Source organism: Neopsephotus bourkii, unplaced genomic scaffold (assembly GCF_033783945.1).
Source record: "Neopsephotus bourkii isolate Nb327-2 ecotype Australia unplaced genomic scaffold, CSIRO-AGI_Nbou_v1 NB_1417, whole genome shotgun sequence".
Classification (NCBI taxonomy): domain Eukaryota; kingdom Metazoa; phylum Chordata; class Aves; order Psittaciformes; family Psittacidae; genus Neopsephotus; species Neopsephotus bourkii.
Genome location: NW_026901894.1, coordinates 545,579 through 558,432, shown reverse-complemented (window position 1 = coordinate 558,432; position 12,854 = coordinate 545,579). Strand labels below are relative to the sequence as shown.

Below are 12,854 nucleotides of genomic sequence, written 5' to 3'. Positions count from 1 at the left end.
GTAAGAAAATGTGAATTAGAAAGGAACAGGACAGGCAACCCCTGATGCGAAAAAATAACAGAAGAAGCCAGACATATTAAGAAGAAACAGAAACCAGCACAATAAAGGTTCCTAAGTTCAAAAAGCATAATTTATCAGTGAGATAAAAGGGCTCAAACTGCAGGCAGTCCATAAATGATAACCTGGCATCAGAGCTGGAAGAACCTGCAAAAACCCATATACCTAAGAAAAGCAAACCTGATGGGCTCCAAATTCAATGGGCTGTGTTTTCCTTTTGTTGCCCCTCAGCAGAATTGCCAGGTCACTGACGCTGCAGGACTCCAACACCGTAGGCTTTGGTCCATCGAAGAGACCGCAGTCCTTAGGAAGCCGATCAAAAGATTCCGGGAAATAATGCTGCAGCAAATCCACCACTCCAGATGCTAAACGGAGAATACCTGCCATGAGCAGAACACAGGTTTTAAACCTCAGTCTGCCGCATAGTCTCTCACAAACACACTTTTAAAAGACTTTGTTAGAAGCCTGGAAATAAGACACATCTTGCCAGAATTTGCATGTGAGATACCTGATCTCTTAAGAAAACAGGCTGCCTGAAGATGGTTGGAATTGGCCAGTAGAAACCCTCAATCATTAGTGACACCTGAAGAGCAGAGACTCAGATCATAAACACATTTGTTACTCTACCTGAATGGGACCTGTAGTTCTGGTACAACTGGTAGATCCTTTTTGGTTTTCTAACACGCTGCTTCTTGCTGATGGAGTTCTTGCTTGCGTAATGGAACAGGGACCTCAGATCGCTGAAGCGAAAAGCAACTCCTTTCATGATGCTCTGGGCAGTGTCACCAGTTAGAAACATGGCATTAGGGTCATTGATACATTTCATTAACAGTGCTAGCTCGGCTTGGGTGAAATCTTGTATCTCATCACCATAAAACTCATGGATGGACCACGGCAGCTCCCTGAGCTTCGAGAGTCTTTGAGATATATTATATAGCAAATCTTCCTCATCGAAGTAACCTCTCTGCGATCGTATCTGCTGGTAAAGACAGAAGAGGTGATAGATCTCACTCCTGTCTTCCGTGAAGTTCGGTGATCTCTTTCGGCCTAGCCTTTTGTACTGCTCCTCAGTAAGTTTACCCCCAAAGCAGTTCAGGGCCTCAAAAGACCCTTTCAGAAATGATTTGATTTCCTTCCAGACCAGCGCTGGATTGTACAAGCTTTTACCTTTTATCATTTTTGGCCATATTTCATTTGCAAATACATCGTAAGTCACAAAAGTCCGAGGATCACTCTCCTTAGAGTAAGCATCTGCAGCTCCTTCCTCATCACCACGTTCTGCTTCAATAGTCCCTTCTTCATCCTCATCTTGCCAATTTGGCACAACCATGTCTTCCTGAGGACTCCAACCAACAATGATTCTCTTAAGGCTCCCGTCTTCATTCCTTGGGAAAAACGGATCAGGCATGGATGCATCCAGCAACAGCAACAACTGCTTGGAGGTGACGAACAGCGGGAAATTCTCATCTTTAACATCCTGTAGCTTGTGCACATTTGGCTCCAGAGGCCTGAAGTGACCGGTGACCTTGGAAGACTTGCTAAGCTCAATGAAGTTCTTCTGAACTTCCTGGCACAAGACAGGATTTTTTGTCACAAAGATCTGGTGCAGGTGCTCCAGCCTGTTTGATGCTTCTGCGCCACTCATTTGGTCTTCTTCATGGTCACCGCATGAGCTCACCTCTGCCCCAGCTGTGCCTGCAGCAACAGTTTCATCCTCACTGTCCTGGTCTTGCTCGTCGCTCACCTGCTCCTCACTTGAATCATCACTGTCCTGTTTTAGTTCGCTTTCTTCCTTCTCTAAGCTCGCTTTCTCAGCCTCACTGCACTGTCTTTGCTGCCATGTTTGCCTCTCCAGCAGAGGACCATGTGCCAAGGTGGATTTTTCCCAGTACGAATAGAACTTCTTCCAAAGCCTATACAAGCAGCAAGTCGTCTTCCCTGTCCCACTTCGCCCAATTAAAATGATTGGCTCCATGGGCTTTGGATTGAGATCAATCACTGCGTACTCCAACTCCCCAACTCGGAAAGGGTATTCAACAGAAGAATGGACATCATTTATAATGTTAAGTGCCATGTTAGTACTGAAGCTGTGGAATTTCATGATATTGTATTCCAATTCTGCTGCGCTGGCTGGAGGGAAATACTCAGGTATGGTACGTTCTTTGGACCTTTCTGCCTCTAGGTCTTCAATGTAACAACGTGGGACACGCCTCTGTGTTGTCACACTGTGGTTCTGATGCCCTTCGTTTATGTCCTTCAGCTTCTTCCTCAAGATGCAGGATAAGCCACGATTGTAGGAAATACAGATATTATCCAAGACGCGGTTGAGCTTGCAGTGGTCAAGAACGATGGCCCAAATTCTGATTATTTCTGTGTAAACTCTACCTGATTTTTCTGGAAGACTCTTGGCCTGTTCTGTCTCCATGATCTTTTCCGCACTCTCGCTGCAACGAGGAGAAAAGTCAATTGCAAGTTCCCACAGCATCCTTGCACCTTTACCCAACTTGGCTTCATACAGCTGGATATCAGCTTTCAAGTGTTTCAGTGGCTTCTGAAGCCCCCTGGTCCATTCCCCATTGCCAAGCTGCTTAATTGTCATGATAGTTTTAGTTTTCAGATAATGAGGCACAGCTTTGCTGCCCAATGTCTTCAGCGTCTCAGGAGTGCACTCTATTTCCCAGGTCATGTTGTCAAACTCCTGCACATATGCTTCAATATCCAGAATCTTCCCCTTCTCTTCCTCTCGTTCTTCCTTCTCTCCATTAGGCAGGGCTGTATTAAAATCCCCTACTCCCTTCTTTTTCTCCCAGTCATTCCCTTTTCCTTCAGGATAAGCTATGTTACCACAAGGCTGCAAGAACTTACTTCTTCCCTCTTCCAAATTAGTTTGGGATGAAGATGGCTTTTGCACCAGAGGATGATCCTTTCTCAGGGTGTCACCCCATTTCAGCTGCTGAATCAGAGCTGTGATTGCCTGCACTAGACTCTCCTGGAGTGTTAAAGGGCTATTTATTCTTTCTGTTTCCTGCTTTGCCAGCTGATCTTTTTTTGCCTTCACAGAACACGGGGTTTTTAAATCATTATGCACCATGTTGCCAGATGGTGCCTTTATGGAGGACCCAGATGAAGAACGCCCTGTGCTCTTTGGCTGTGAAACCTCAGAGGCTGGAACAAGCTTGGATGCTTTAACCGACTGCCCTGCTATATCCTGACGGTGCTTCTTCTTCTCCAGTGCAGCATTATTCCAGGCAAGCAGTAGTGGGTCATTTTTTTTAATTCTATGCCTCACATCTCTTCCTAATTTGTTCTTTATATTGAAGTTAATGTCAAATTTTGCCAACGACTCTATTATTTTCTTAGTTTGTTTTGAAAAGCCTCTCTGAAAAACAACATGCATCACTGTATTTCCATTCTCATCTTGTACGTTCGGATTAAGATATGGGAAGTCGGAAGGTCTTGAAGCAAAGAGGTCAAGGAGGTAGTTCAGGATGTTTAAACCAGTGCCATCTGAAAGCGAGAGAACAACCAAAATCATCACTTGCATTACAAGACTGCTTTGTAGGCCTTCAATTGTTAATACTTTTTTTTCCTGCAGCTATTAAGTGAAAATCAATTTGCTTTCCTAAGAACAAAAAAAACCATTTTAGATTTGTAAAACTTGCTCATTTGAAATGGTTCAAAACTGAGCTGTTGTAGTACTCACGGAAACCAACACTACAGCAGCAAAGCTTTAGAAATCCCTAGCACTGCAACTGTTCATAAAGCAACTTCCTACAAAATAAGATTAGTCCAATACCGCGGGGGGGCAGGGGGGAAGAGAAAAGACATCCCACAAACACAGGTAAGAGATGAGATTTAAACTGAATAATGTATGTGAAACGTTTCCTTCCAAACGGTAAAACAGTGGCAAACCAAAATCATTGTAAAGAATAGCATGAGCTGTCCCTGCCCACCACAGGGGGGTTGGAACTGGATGATCTTAAGGTCTTTTCCAACCCAAACCATTCTGTGATTCTATATATTCATGAAACAGTAACTGGTGGAGACATTCCAGCTGCTTGATTCCCCCTGGTCACCTGAACAACAGCAGAAGGGGCAGCTGGATGGACAGGTAAGAAATGGGGACGTTTCCAACAGTTGTAAAAATGAACAGTGCACATCTGCTGGAGCCTTCTATGTCCTCCAAACCAAGGCACACAAGAGCCTTACCTTTATTATCTAAACAGATGGAAACTGCAGCGTGCAAAGGGGTATCTCCACGTGCAATGGAGACATTTTGAGGATCTGCACCTTTGGTCAGCAGCAAATATACCAGTTCAAAATAATTATTTTTGAGGCATATCTGCAGTGGTATTTCAGAGCTCGTTCCAATCCCATCAGGCAGAGCTGGGGTGAAGAACACGAAAATACAGGGGTTAAATCTGATACACCAGACCTGCAAACTACAGATAGCTGTAAACAGATGAAGGCACAGGCTGATTGCTGAGCAGATAACATCTTTTTGTCAGGTTTTTACATATTAAAGAACTTTTGACTATGAAAATCCTCAAAGTCTCCTGTTCTCTCCCATAAAGCTGAGCAAGCAATCCTACTCTTGTGATAGGGAAGGCCAAAACGTACCTTCTTCAAGTCAGTCAGTCACTGACCAACCCAAGAAGCCTCCTTGCATTTCTGGCACCTGCAAGGCTAAAGGAGGGCTGTGTGCCCATAATTTATAGTGACCACCAAGTTATAAGCTGAAATGCAAATTGACAGAGTAATCCTAGAAATAAACCTCATGCAAACCAAGAAAAACGATGATGTCTACTAGCTGAAAGAAGAAAGACATCTGGTCATGCCTCTGAGATCACTGAAGCAGTCAATGACTTGTAACAGACTAAACCCAAAGACTGTGGCTTGCAGTTTCTATCAGGATAATACTGTACCTAAAGACAGAGGAATTTAAACCCAAGGAAAATACAAACGACAAACTACAAACAAAGGAGCTTTGGTTCTTTGGCCTTTCAACCCTAACAGCCAAATTCCAGTTGAGAAAACATCTTCTATCCCATATAGCCTTATTGGCTTCCCCATGTCACACACGACGGATGCAGGCATCGGAGCCAATGCACTCCAACAAGCTGCTCCAAATACAGAGAACCACAAAAGCCATGTGATGGTATCTCTGAAACTACATTGCTCCAAGCATGCCAAATAAAATACTGGATCTTTAATAACAGATTCATATCACACAGTTTTTCACCTCCTCGCTCGATCAAGCATCTTATGAGATGCACTTGCTTATCCCATCTGTCGCACCGCTGGATAACGTCACCAATGTCAACATCTGCGAGACTGCAGCTCCTGAAGAGTCCTTTCCCTGATGGCTCTTCCCCACTGGCTTTCCCTGTTAGCAGCAGCAAAACTTTATGCCACATTTGCTTCTCCAGCAACTGCTCTATGAAGCTGCTAGCACAGGCCTGGGAGATGTTGCAAACCACCCCTTCAGGGATTTCTGCAAGACAGTGAAGACAACACCACTCAGTCAAAGCCATATAATAAAATCCATCACACTGTAAACCGCTTTCAGAGTAATGAGCCCCCTAAACTCAAAGTACAAAATGCAACACTTGCATCTTTCTGTCCTTATGCTGGACACTAATTAAGCTTGAACACTTTGATTCATCACACTGAAATTTTGTGCATATTGTGGCGGTTCTAAGTGCAGAACAGAACAGAAAAATAAGTAAGAGCCCATTCTGTTCTGCTAATATCAGTCACAGAAACAGGGAAGAGAAGGGCGGGCAAAACCTGTCTGGTAGCATCGAACACACCTTTCTCAGCAATTAGGTTTTGTGAGGAGGAGAAACGAGAACTCATTGTACCTTTCACAGAAGACAGCAGTTTCAGAAACCGCTTAACTGCATCCTCCTTCAATACATTCTTATGATGTGCTCCATCTTCTAACCTGTAGAACTGGACAAACTGTTCAAGAACATCCAGGAGAGAATCTGTGTCAGCTACGGCTCTGCTCTCACTCCCCCCTGCAAAACAGTTTAGAGATTGAAAATCCAGCTCCTTGCTGGTATGTTTTCAGGGCACGATTGGAAGATGTCACATCTTGGGTCTCTAAGAAATGGGCAGTGGCAGGTTAAATCAGAGGGCTGAAACTCATAGTGCAATAGCTAGACGTGGTGGATTTAAAATCCTACAGGATACTGGGAACCCTCATCAAATACACTCTTTACTGAAATACACTAGGTTGGAAACTGTACTAGTTCACAAGTTGATCTGCACACAGGCAGGACACCACTGCCTTGCAGTGATCATAATCCTGGAATAGTCTGGGTTGGAAGGGACGCTAAAGCTCATCCAGTTCCAGCAACCTGCCATGGGCAGGGACATAGATCAAAGATGGCTAAATCCTTCTGAACAAAGAGCTTTGACTACAATTTGGGTTTTTAAGTGTCAGCAACTTTTCACTCACATTTTCACCATTTCAGAGCTTCTCCTTTTTTTGTCAATATTTTTTTGCTATAAAATATTCCAAATATGCCACCAATATTTTAACATTCATTTTACAAAACCCGTGAAGATAAGTACTTAAGACTGAAAAAGCATCAAAAAGAAGCAGTTTCTATGGCAGGAGGAGCCTCATATTAAGGTAGGGAATAAAAACCAGTGGCTTGTAGTAACTTTAAGCAACTTGTAGTTACTTATTGGATGATATACTAAGACCATCAGTTGGACAACAGTTACCTCCAGGCAAGGACAAAGTGATAGGAGATCAGGGTGACAACTCATAAGAAATGTTACACAAAACTATTCCCCAAGTAATTTTGTATCTAAAGGATGTCATTTTAAACCAGGAAAAGTCCATGTAGTGTACCCATGTAATACCTGTCTGTTTCTCAGAGGAAATGCGTTTCTCAATGTGATTGCTGACCGCTTTTACAGCATCGAAGTTTTTGTTCTTCTTCAAGATATCTATGACGTATCTTGAGCGTGCATCTGGAACAGTGGGATCAGCCCCAAAATTCAGGAGCATTATCACGTCTTCTGTTTGGCCTAAAACATTGCACGAATAAACATCAGAGGAAGAAGAGTTCCCATTGTTCAGGGGTTTTGTTCTGTTTTCCCTTTGTATTTTTAATTTCCTGGCACATTCTCTAGCATAATTTTAATATAAATATAAATCTAAACTTTTCTAGTTTCATAAGAAGGAGGAATTATTGGGTGTTCTTCCCCCAGAAGAAACCCCTTCAAAACATTAAAACACTTCTCTTCATTATAATTCATTAGGAAATGGAAGCACATGAAGTAGTAAACCCCAGGGCTTCAAACATCCTTCTGTTACTTGTTTTTCTATATGAAAACAAACCAGCACACACAGAGAAGAAAATAATCATTGTATTTACTGCGTTTCTGGGAATATTCATTGGAAGATGCCACAACATGCAAGAGGGTGCATCCTTCTCTGTCCTTCTGGTTGATGCGGTCCTTCAAGTCTGGCCTCTGAGTCAGTAACCACCTGAAGAGATGGTTCTTTCCTGAAATGATAAAACCCCCACTTGTTATAAAGGGTAAACAGAGATACTGCACAAACACATCCTGGGTTTTTCCCCTATGGAGTGGCAAGATGCATCTGTATGAAACCCCTTCTGTAAGACAGGGAGGAGGAGAAGAAAGAAATCATGGTAAAATCCAGCTGCACTGTGGGAGACAGGATGCTATGCTGCTGCTGACTACCAGCAAGCACAAACTTGAGGTTGACTCATGACTCTTTAGCACATACAGATAGAATCATAGAATCCTAGACTGGCTTGGGATTGAAGGGACCTTAAAGCCCATCCAGTTCTAACCCCTTCCACTACAGCAGCTTGCTCCAAGACCCTGTGTCCAACCTGGCCTTGAACACTGCCAGGGATGGGGCAACCACAGCTTCTCTGGGCACCCTGTGCCAGCGCCTCAGCACCCTCACAGGGAAGAGCTTCTGCCTAAGAGCTCATCTCAGTATCTCAAAATACTCTGGTTCATTTTTTCCTTCTTTGATGAAGGCCACCATTAGGCTTTTTTAGCTGTGGATGTCACTCACTTGCTTTGATACACAGTCTGATAACAGCATGAAGCAGACAGGCTCCAATGGTTTCCACTTTCGCCCCCATGGAGATTAGCCACTTGACTAATTCCGCTACTTCTTGCATCTTCTCCCCATGGCCATACAATTCAGAAGTCTGATAACAAAGAGAACAATTATAACACATTATCTTTACATGCACAAAGGGCATTGCTTTTTAAATCCTAGTTTCATGTCTTTTATGACAAGAATCAGTGGAACAATAACAGTCATGTCCACTGTAAAATGGAACACTTATAGATCTAACAATTCCAATAGAAGCTCAAAACAAAATACTCTTCTTCTGAGTAAAAAAAAGCATCTTGGCTGGTTCTGAAGAGCACTGAACCTAAGGTCTATTTTACAATACACATTTCTATAGTTCTTTGCTGTAACTGACTGCAACTTTCTGCCTTAGAGTTGCCCATTAAATGTACTTCCTCTGAGTGCACATATTGCTGTGGCTGGATGCTGGGCCTTTTAAGCTTTGATGAGGCAGCTTTTGCAGGCAGTTGCCTCAAAGTAAGAAAAGACTGGCAAAAGATTTGAAACTGGGAAAAGGGAGTTAGAGACTGAAAGAAAGAGGTATAGGGAACTCAAGCAACCAGTCAGGAAGCCCTTGGGTGGAGAGAAGGGCAAAGCCCTACTCTCATCCAGCTAAGAAAGCATCTGGCACTATCAAGACAACAATGATAATACAACCGCTCACACAAAGTAAAGGTGTTAAACCTTGGGAGACAGATTTCTGGGCAGATAAATTCCTAGAAGATGATCAGATAAAAGCAGGTCATTCACAGGGAAGTTTACAGACCCACTCTAAAAGCATGCAACCTGAGCAGAAAGCAGCTGAACTGAAAAAGGATGTTCTAATGAGGACTTAATGAACACGAAGCACAGCCTGCAAGGGGTACCGCAGTCTGGGTAACGGGAGGTGGGCAGAGGAAGCTCAGAAGGAAATTGAGACAATGTGCCAGAAGGATCAGGACATGAGGGGGTGGTCGGAAGCAGCGTTCAGACATCATTTCTCCATTTGTGCCAGTTATCTTTTTAAATAGCAGCCTTCACACATGCTTCCAGCATCCACAAATACATTCTTTATTCTAACACCTCATGCCAGATTTTGACTGGCAAGGACTACTGTTTGCGCACAGCTACAGACTCGAAATACAACAGATTACAGGGAGAACGCAGTGGCAGCAGGGGAAGGAGAAGAAGAGAGCAAGTTGCAGAAGAACACCATAAAGATCTGCTGTCTGCAGATGCCATCAATCTCTGTGAAAGGCATTAGAACCTGTGGCTCCTTGGTCTACAACTGCCTGTTTGCATCTTGCCAAAATCCCCTCTGTCATTTGGAGGGTGTCAAAGCCTTTAGGGAGGAATTCTAGCAGTTGCTGCCCAGGTATAAAGTAACCTATCAACAACGTGGGGCACTCAGGGAAGAGAAAATGCCAACACTGCATCCAGCTCAGCTCCTTATAATCATGCTCAGCACCAGAAAGCAGTCCAGAGACATGCTAGCAAAGTATAAAAATACTGTATCCCATGTACATGGTAAGTTCTCCTGGCTGGAAAACATATCCAGCTTAACTGATGTCAGTCATTTTTCAGCATTAAATTGGTTACAAGCGTGACATGAACAGTTTGCTGTACTTGAGAGGAAGATGCCTTCTTTTGATCAAGTTAAAGGAAATCTTACATTACAAACAGAAATTCTGCAGAATCAGGATGTTTCAATTTCCCATTAAAAGGCACAGAACAGCTGATTTAACAGAATCACATAAAGTTCATGTATTATCATCCATTTCAGTTTTTGTTATCTGTTTTAGCCTTGAACGCAAGATGGTAAAATCCTTCTCATAAAAGGGAACAGGAAACAACAGACACAAGACAAACGAAGAAGAAGGATGCTACTTTACCTCAAAGAGGTTCTTCAGTGAGACCTGGCTGACCGTGAGATCGGGGGGCAACGCTTTCTTCTCAGACAACAGCAACAGACAAGACTAGGAAAAAAACCCAAAACGATGGTGATCTTCGAAGCATCACTCAGAAAACTGATAAAAATAAAATCACAATTCCTAAAATCCTGAGTTTCACTCAGAAACTTTGTTTTTCACCGCCTCAGAAGACCTTGTAGGAAAGCAAACAAGGGCCAACAACATCACAGATCTTTGCTTAAGACTGAAACAAAATACCGAGTCTCCCTTTCCACTTTCCAACTGAGTTAATGTAATAAGCACCGGGCTGTGGGAAGCTATGACTGATGGGAGTTCCCTCTGAAATAAAAACCATGTAGAAATGTCAGACCCTAGAAGTCTCTCCAATACACCTGGGAAGTGACCCTTCACTTTAGGAATGGACCTTTGCATTCACAGGGATGAGACTCCCCAGCTGCACTGTCATCCTGAGCAGAAAGCTAGAAATGCACATCGTATCCTTCTCTGGTTTCAGTTTCCTTAAGAACTAGACTTTGTTCCTTGAGAACTCACACAGCTTAACCACAGGACAAGGGAACAACACAGATATCATCTATCTGGACTTCTGTATGTAAGGTCTTTGATACAGTCTGTCCCCCCCCGACATTCTTAGCTCCAATTTGGAAAGATACGGGTTTGATGAATGGACAAGGAATTGGCTGGATGGCTGCATCCAAAGAGTTACAGACAACAGCTCCGTACCCAAGTGGGAACCAGTAACGACCGGTGTCTCTTAAGGGTCCATACTGGCACCAGTACTATTTAATATCTTCATCAATGACATAAGACAGTGGGATTGTACTTGGCAAGTCTGCAGACAGCACCAACCTGTGTGGTACAGCTGATGCACTTAAGGGAAGGTGAGGACTGAGATGCTCCTTTATTTGGGTATCTTTCACAGACAGCTTCAAAAATCCAGCTTGCACACAGAAGCAAAAAGCAGAAGGGACGACAAATAAACATGTATTGTTTTCCCCTCCGGTTTATTTTAACAATACTGGCTCTAGATGGCACCACAATTACAAGAGAGAGAGCAGCAAGAGACAAGTGGGATTTCAGGTTCTTTGTAGGCAACGCAGCAACAGACTTACCCGCCACTTCCCTTTCTGGGCCACCCTTTCAATCACTGCTTGCCAAATCAGTGCATCAAACCTTGCACTGAAAATATAATCATAAGCAGGGCGGAAATTTGATGGAAAGACCCTTTCATCTGCAAGAATAAGCAATTGAGAAAACCATTCAGTATACACAGCCCTTTAAAGTTGGGTCTCCAACTAAACGACTTCATTGCACAGTGACAAATTTAGCAGTGATTTACACCCAGAGGAATGCCAAATGGAGGGTTAACTATCCCTTCCCACCCAACTGATACAGCACTTTGTTATCCATGGCCAGTCTTCCTTAAACAAGGTGAAAAGATATTAATCCCTGCCCTCAAGAAACACCTCTAAGTCCCAAGATGTTGTGAAGCTTGTGGCAGTTCTTCCATTTGTGGGTGAGCTCAGCTACAGACACTGCTAAAGCAAAGCAAGGTCCTTACCTTGCTACAAGTGCAAGTAAATGCACCGGGGCACAACCCAGAACCTCCTGGCATGGCTGCAGGCCCCATCATACAAAGCCTGTGAACTGGACAAACAGGCAAATAGACTGGGGAACTGAGGAGAGGTCAGGGATAGATGGATATTGCTCAAAAAAAATCCACCACACAATGCCAAAGAAAAGCCAAATTCCCTCTTTTTGTTGCTGGCCATTAGTAGCTGAGGGAGAACCCCATGCTGGAATACACTTGGCTGTAAAATCATGTTTAAGCTGAGTATTTTCTCATTAGTTTTAAATCTACCTAGCTAAAAGAGAAGCTGAGCCGCTTGGGCAAAAAACAATGAAAAGCCCCTTGGGTCTGGAGCTCCAGATACCCAATCCTGCCTCCCTGGCTTTGAATTTCAACCTTTTCTACCTATTCCACAACTGATGTGTTCTTATGAGACAACACACTCCCCTGCACAGCGCTCTGTGATCACTGGCATCTGCTGTATATAAACTGGACCACACTGCTTTTGGTCAGGCCACTTGCCATGCTCATCATCTTCAAACAGACCTGAGGCACTAAGGACTAAATGAATGATCTCATGAAGGATGCCCAAGGACTTGTGATTGCTACTGAAAGCGGGCAAACCAAGCTCTCGAGCTGAGCTTACCGTTGACACTTATGAAGATTCCTGCTATGAAATCAGCGATCTGAGTGCGATCTGTAGAAGTACTCAGGAGAATCAAACCTTTATGAAACATAGAAATTGCCTCGTAAGAGTCTGACAACATGATCAGTGAGTGGCCAGCTCTGTAGTAAGCCTGAGGAAAAAAACAGAACAAAAAAGACCACTGTTGAGAAAACACTCAGAGATCTTTATCACAAAACACTGCAATTCTTTCCTAAATTCTCTATGTTAGAAAAGTGACCCGGACTCTTTTTACAGGTTCTTACACACAGTTCTACAACAGAGGCCAATAAAGACCCCTTGACATTCACAGTGTGCTACTGATGTGATCACAGCTACTACAAGTGGTAAATCCTGACATATAAAAACTGGAAAATAACTACAAGCTGAAAGACATACCATTAGTAACTATAACTTAACCTCCTCACAAAGTCTAGAATATACATTTATGTCCCCATGTCACTGCATTTTGCAGTATTTACTGAAATTCATCTATTCTTCAGTCAGTGGCACCTG

General features: G+C 43.3%; 1 protein-coding gene across 2 annotated transcripts in view; it reads right to left on the bottom strand.

Moving 5' to 3' along the window:
- Nucleotides 1–12,854, bottom strand: part of TRANK1 (tetratricopeptide repeat and ankyrin repeat containing 1) — a 40,857-nt gene that overhangs the window by 16,958 nt on the left and 11,045 nt on the right. For both annotated transcript variants that reach the window (XM_061367964.1, XM_061367963.1), the window contains exons 4-14: nucleotides 12,321–12,471; nucleotides 11,217–11,335; nucleotides 10,069–10,152; nucleotides 8,132–8,270; nucleotides 7,455–7,586; nucleotides 6,937–7,104; nucleotides 5,922–6,080; nucleotides 5,300–5,551; nucleotides 4,267–4,443; nucleotides 685–3,564; nucleotides 238–437 (exon numbers count right to left, since the gene is read on the bottom strand). In XM_061367964.1, the coding sequence (XP_061223948.1) occupies nucleotides 238–437; nucleotides 685–3,564; nucleotides 4,267–4,443; nucleotides 5,300–5,551; nucleotides 5,922–6,080; nucleotides 6,937–7,104; nucleotides 7,455–7,586; nucleotides 8,132–8,270; nucleotides 10,069–10,152; nucleotides 11,217–11,335; nucleotides 12,321–12,471 (4,461 nt within the window). The remainder of the gene's footprint in view (nucleotides 1–237; nucleotides 438–684; nucleotides 3,565–4,266; nucleotides 4,444–5,299; nucleotides 5,552–5,921; nucleotides 6,081–6,936; nucleotides 7,105–7,454; nucleotides 7,587–8,131; nucleotides 8,271–10,068; nucleotides 10,153–11,216; nucleotides 11,336–12,320; nucleotides 12,472–12,854) is intronic.